This window comes from Saccostrea cucullata, unplaced genomic scaffold (genome assembly GCF_032062105.1).
Source record: "Saccostrea cucullata isolate Sc308-1 unplaced genomic scaffold, CSIRO_AGI_Scuc_v1 ctg11157, whole genome shotgun sequence".
NCBI lineage: Eukaryota > Metazoa > Mollusca > Bivalvia > Ostreida > Ostreidae > Saccostrea > Saccostrea cuccullata.
In genome coordinates, this window is record NW_026923471.1 from 3,617 (window position 1) to 10,671 (window position 7,055).

Genomic DNA, 7,055 nt, shown 5'->3' on the forward strand with positions numbered 1-7,055 from the left:
AAAGGCTTTTTTGAAGATTTTTGTCAATTTTGAGATTTTTGGCTAAGAAAACAATGCTAATCACTGCTTTATAATGTATGAAAAATTCTTGCTGATTATTAAATGGTTTTCTAATTATTTAACAATAATCAAACATAAACACTAACATATGTGAATGTGCCGTTATTGAAATTTTTGATTTGGTCTGTAACTGCCTCCTTCTGAAAGGAGCAATAAATCACTGTGACCAATTGGGGAATTTTTCAATAGCCACACAGAGGCTATCAGTAATTAAACTACAGGGACTCTAGATTTAGGGAAAGAGATCTAACAGGTCACTGATGACCATGAAATAAGAGGTGGAACTTAGCTCTTGCCATTTTGCCGGGAAATCTTTCTGATTCAGAATTGAATTAATTTTACTTCATTAAAAGCACCTAAATAAAGAATAGAATCTCCCATTCTTGTGAATATGCATAGGAAATATGGATAAGTGACATGTATCCAAAAGCTGAATCTCCAAGGTATCATATATTTCTAGCTTTGGCAGACTTTGTTGTGTAATGGGTTTTTGTCCTCTACTGTAAAGTAAGATCAGACAGTTGGTGGTATTATTTCAATGGATTCAGCTCCCTTATTTATTGACCAATTTCTCTGAAAACTGGTCAGAATGTGTCTCAAATGTGTGTTCACAAAAACGTATCTCAGATTTTCGATATCTTGCTCAGTTCTTGAATTATTGGGGGGGAAATGTAGAATTGGGCACATTGGAAGACAAATGAAGTAACTTTTGAATACGGAGATTTATCAAAAATCTGAGATACGGTTTTAAAGTTCAATCTTTAAGCTACATTGAGGCAAATTTTGACTTTGAGAGGTGGAATACAAAAAAGTTGATTTATAAAATATAAATGCACTAATATTTACATTAAAATATGAATAATGTTTCAATAAGATAAAAATGAAAGTTTAAATTAAGATCATTAAAAAGTAAATTTAACAAGCTTTCCAATGATATATATACTTTTAGTATGTTATCTTTGTTAATGAAAGAATTACAAACAAATTAAATTTTGCCCAGTGGAAACCTTTGATGTATCCTTAAGTGATCAAAGATCTTCCCATTAATTTCATCATTTACAACCTTCATTTTATTCTGTTTGTTGAATAAAAGATCAGTTAGGCCATTTAACATATAAAACATTACTTGAAAAATGCTGACCCGGGATCTTGAAACTTTTTAAGTCTAAGTCGATCAAAATCTTTATTTTATAATAAAATGTTGTAAAAGTCAAGCAGACCAGAAGAGTTAGGGTTAGGGATATTTTTAACATTGTTTTACAGAGATGTTGTTATGTGCAAATGGAGAAATAAATTCCATAATTAATAAATATTTTAGCGGCGATTAAAAATTTCACTGAAGTCTTGGTGTGTTTCATGATCCTGGAGGTAGGAGCTTCAATTTCAAGTTCTTTGTACATTACTGTATACAATTTTGATTAGGTATGGTCTCTTGAAGATATATTATCGAACGAAAGAAATTATATAACATAATATGATTTCTTTCCGCTTTATGAATTTAAGCAAACCACGTCAGACAAGCTTTTTAGGAAAGCTAATACTTGTTTTGCATTTAGAAACAATCGGGAATTCTAACTCGAAATGGATGAAGTACAAGTTACTTTAAAAAAACTGGTGCCCTTGCTTTAAACAGAAACACCAGTTTAAAAACATGGCATCTTCTCGAGGACAATTTCTAGGAACTATATACAAAAGGTACTCAATTTCTTTTATACATTTGAAAAAAAAATCAAAGTTGAAAAATTCTGAGAGAAAGAAAAAATATTTTGTTAAAAATTATGATTGATCTATCACTCTGTATCACAGTGTTTGGTTCATAAGTTAAAATTAAGTTGTCCAAAATTGATCACACCAGTTCAAATCATAGGCAAATATAGCTCATCCTTGGCTGGCAATAATGTAGCCCTCTCCAATTTTTTTTCTGATAACCCCCCCCCCCCCCAAAAAAAAAGGAGCGAGGGCTACATTATTGCAGGTAACACATCCTATGTATAGGTCACAAAATAAAAATGAGGATAGAGGAAATTCAAACCAGTACCAGACCTGCAGAGGTCTGTTCAACAGAGCTAACGTTCGCGAGCGCTCAGAGAAATTACTTATACCTCCAACAGAAATGTTCGTGAGTGCTCGCTCTATTGAACAGGCCTCAGAATTGCCGTATTATCTAATCACCATAGTACTTTCAAGAATTTGAATGAATGATATTTTATCATGTGGAATGTGTCATCTCAATAAATTATGAATAATAAATTGTTTGACAAAATATATCAATTATTTCAAGAGTAATTATTTTTTTCCAGGTGGGTGGGTTCACTTGTCTTTTGATGTGGTGTGCATGTACCAGAGATTGCAGATACATATAATGAGATGTTAAGTTCTGCAGTAACTGAAACATTCCTGAGGATATATTACCAGTTAAATACATTTCTTTTTTTTACAGAACACAAGGACTTATAAGATCAGGTGCTTTGAGGAGAGAAAAGATTCCCATTTGGTATAATGTTTATGAAGCTTTTCCTCCATTAGACACATTTGATGCTGAAAGGAAAGAGCCAGATATATCCAGCAGAATTAAAAGAATTAATTACCCTGAAGACTTAATTAGAATGTAAATACAAATAAAACAATGAACTTTAATCTTAAATATTTATCAATGATATACAGTATATACAGAATGTAATTGATATTTATCAATTTGCTTAATTCCATGGAAAGTTTTACCATGTCATCAAATGATGGTGAAGTCATTTAACCCCCATTCTTTTCTTTAGTTGATTTATCAAAATCTTTGCAATGAAATCTCATATTAAAGTATGTCGTAAAGAAATAACAATTAAGAAATGAAAATTTCAAGTAGATTTAGAAAATGAAAGCTTTACAGAGATGATTTTTTGTATGGTGGTTTTAATTCCTTTTGCATGTTGTGGTTTCTTCCAGAAAATTTTATGATGAATATAGCACCCCAGAGGTTGTGAATTTAGAGAGCAATGTAGACACCCTGAGTCAAAAGTAAGTCTGCGTTGTGTACAACTTTATTATATATACTAAATGAAATTTATTTCGAAATAAAGGAGAAATAGATCAAATAGAACAAAAATATATTTTAATTCTAATGTTTTTATTTAATGTCATTGCCAGGTTACTGTAAAGCATTAAACTTTCATATTTTCTTCACAACAATTCTTTTACTTTGGAAAATTTCTCCCTTAAACTTTTTAATTTCAACTGTGTATTAATAAAGAATAATTCCTCGATTGCAACAATTATTTAGTAGATAGATTTCAAACTGAGAGATCATGGATAAAGTTGCCGAAAAGTTACCAAGAATAATAAAAGTTGGTTTACAATACATGTACATGTATGTGGAACATATGAAATTATATTTTCAGATTTGCAAAATGTTATATCGCCAAAAAGAGCTCAATGTTAAAACAGCAGTCAGAGGAATCATCAGCATCTAGTCCAAAAGAAGACAATTCATTAGAGGACAGTGGAGATAATTCAGTAGAGGAGAGACTAAAATCCTCAGTAGAGGAAAGAAGAGGGAGAGGCCCCCCAGAATCTGATGTTAGTTTTGAGGAAATTCTAAAAGTTTTTGCTCATGATCACAATCTCAAACTGAAAGAGGAAGATCTTCGACGACAAAGAAAGGTACATGTTTGTGTAATTATGTGTATAATACGAGGGGTGATCAAAAAGTTCGCAAACTAATTGAATAACTTCCATACAAGAAACAATATTTGGTTTTAATGTTGATTATATTTTAAATTAATCCTCCCCGATTTTAATGCACATCAACCACCATTCTGCGCATGCGCGAATCACGTGATATTGGCGGTCACGTGACCCCCTCCGTAGCGTTCTGTCACAAAAGTTGAAAGATTTTTATGAGTTTTATATTTCTTTCCATGTGAGTTAATTTTTATGACAAGAACAGTTCATTTGTCAGAAATGGTCATATCTCGGCAACAGAATGGGTGGATAATAATATCCTTTCCAAAAATAAGCATGGCGACCATTAAAACACAAATCTTCTGTCTCAGGAGAGACCTTTATTCGAGGTGGATAGAGAATGGGTGCATCCTTTTTATCATATCTAATATGTTTAAAATCTAAAGTAAACGATATCTTAGGTATTTAATACTTATATCATTGTTCAAATATTTAACTATTTTTCAAAGTGCTAATTGGAGGTCTTTGATAGCAAATTGCTTAATTAAAAATATATATCTTTTCAAACTTGCTTTCACTGGGTAAGATGACAAGTATCATTTTTAACCATCAGCCTTCCTTCACTAAAACGATTAATCCAATCATTAATTGAATTTGTAGGAACTCATTTATCTCAATAAACTGTGTACAAATTATTATATGATTCTGTAGAGGGATTTCTATGATATACAATAAATTGTACAGTCATTTGTTGAACGAGTTCGACTGAGACAACCATTTTTCGTCACAAGTGACCTAAATAGTGACGTCATTTTCACATTGTGACGTCACAAACGAGAAGAAAAACTTTATTCAGCATATGCTATTTATAACACTTGTGTATGACTATGTGTGTACCGAATTTCATTCTAATCTGAATTGTGGTTTTGTAGATATAGAGATAGTGTGCGAACTTTTTGATCACCTCTCGTATTTATAAACATTCATACTGTTAACAGGGAATTCATATTTAAGGGTTTATAACTATAGCCAAGATAAAACTTTCCTGGTAAAAATATTCCCTTTGGGTAGCATTTTTAGCTCACCTCGACAAAGTCGAGATGAGCTTATGCTATACCCCTGGCATCGGCGTCAGCGTCCCAGGTTAAAGTTTTAGGAGCAAGTCAATTCCAAAGGAACTATACGCCCTACCTGAACCAAACTTGCATGGATGATGCATCTAGGAATGGACACTACCAGACTTGCTTCGGATGCTAGATCTGACCTACATTTTCCATATGAGTGACCAGGTTAAAGTTTTTGGAGCAGGTCCATTCCCAAGTAAACTATAAGCCCTACCCGAACATAACTTGCATGGATGATGCATCTAGGGATGCACACTATCAGACTTGCTTCGGATGCTGGATCTGACCTATTTGTCAGATGAGTGACCAGGTAAAAGTTTTTGGAGTGGTTCTATTCCCAAGAAACTATAAGACCTATCTGGACCAAATTTGCATGGATGATGCATCTAGGGATGGACACTACCAGACTTGCTTCGGATGCTGGGTCTGACCTACATTTTCATTCCATATATATTATTATATTTCCATTTCTAATTTTTTTCTCAGTGATAACTCTTTGAAAGTAAGGGGTAGTTTATTTCTAGATAATTCTGCCGGAATGTAAATTAGGCAGGTCGATAGGTGGGGAGCTAAGTAGGCCTAATACGCATGCAATTCTCGTGCACATCTGTTGCTGTGTCTGACGCTAAGGAGGCCAAATATGCATGTAAATCTCGTGCGGCTGCCTTTGTGTTTGACGTCGGTTGGCGAGGACTATTGAAATTGGCATGGAAGTCATCATGTGATTTAAATCTATTTATCTACATTTTTAAAGTCTAAATCTACAATTTTATTTCACAATGAAATGGAAATATAAGGAATCGCCCTCCTAACTAGACAGTGATTCCTTAAATAACAGTAACTTGATCCGAAGGGTCGTATCACGTCGAGTTGACAGGTGCGGATCATCAGATCTAACTAGACGCGAAGCGTCAAGTTTGATCTGATGATCCGCACCTGTCAACGAGATGTGATACGGCTCTTCGGATAAAGTTACTGTTATAATGATAAATTTATTATATACCCCCTTATAACTATGTTTTTTTAAAACGTAGAAATTTTAGAAGCACCATACACAAGATTAATTCTATATATTGTGCAATCAACAAATGATGAAATTTACCTTGTTTATGGTCATTATACTTGGTCTTTAATGTAAAACTGGCAATTTATGCAGAAAAATATTTTTATATTGATCCTTTTCTCATAAATTTTAAATGAAGAGAACTTGAAAGTTTTGTTTTTTCGAGTGTATCGCTTATAATTAATTTAATTACCATTTTTGATATACATATAAATCAAAAATTCTTTAAGTTTGTGGAGTGGTTGAATTCACTTACAGGGAAGTCACTAGAACTTCTAAACTTTACTTCATTATGACATAATTTCTTCATCCATTTTAAAGAACATAAAAGATAGAAAAACTTGCCTTGGTTAAAAAAGTCCTTAACTCCTTATAACAGAAATTTCCTTACAACCGACTTCTTTATAGCCAAGTTTTACTGTATTGACTCAATTGTGGGAATCTCATGAAAAAGAACAAAGATGTTTTATATATTCAAGAATTTTTGGAATATTGAGAGCAGGATTTTAAATGCTATTTTTTAAAAAAAAATTGTTTTCTTGTAGTTGAAACAAAGAGAAAGCATTCAGATGAGGGAACTTAAAAGACCAAAGAAACCATATCGCTCTGAGGCCATTGTAGGGACTTGGGATCAAATAGAGAAGTTATGATGGAAGTCTAACACATTAAGAAAAATATCCAATAAATCAATAGTGTTTTGTTGTGTTTGTATAATAACATATATTTTTAGAAAACCTCTTAGTACATGTATATACCTAAAAATTCGTTTATAGTGGCCAACTTTTTCAAAGCCAATTACTTTCAGCTCCAATTTTTTCCAGACAATTCCTTGATATCACTATACTGTGGTATAAAGTGGGGGGGGGGGGGGCCAACCATCCTTTCAATGAACATTTTCTATAGTAAAGGTAATGTTGGGAAAAAAAGTGGGGGGCCAGGCCCCCCCTGCCCCCCGGTTGCTACGTGCCTGAAAAGGAAATGAAAGAAGAAAAGACAAATCACGTCTTGGTTGAAAACAAATCGTTCTAAAATTTTCTGCAATGGTTGTCTTTCTTGGGATATTTCAGTCGTATTTATATCCGCTGCCTGGGTTATTGGGGTATCATTATTTCAAACAGAATTGAGACAAGTGAGAC

General features: G+C 33.0%; 1 protein-coding gene across 1 annotated transcript; it reads left to right on the plus strand.

Moving 5' to 3' along the window:
- Nucleotides 1-1,683: 1,683 nt before the first annotated feature.
- Nucleotides 1,684-6,650, plus strand: LOC134264086 (small ribosomal subunit protein mS23-like). Its single transcript, XM_062746393.1, has 5 exons — nt 1,684-1,755; nt 2,501-2,668; nt 2,998-3,069; nt 3,450-3,711; nt 6,465-6,650. Exons 1-5 carry the CDS (start codon nt 1,712-1,714, stop codon nt 6,567-6,569), a joined length of 651 nt encoding a protein of 216 aa, XP_062602377.1. The 5' UTR covers nt 1,684-1,711; the 3' UTR covers nt 6,570-6,650.
- Nucleotides 6,651-7,055: the final 405 nt, after the last annotated feature.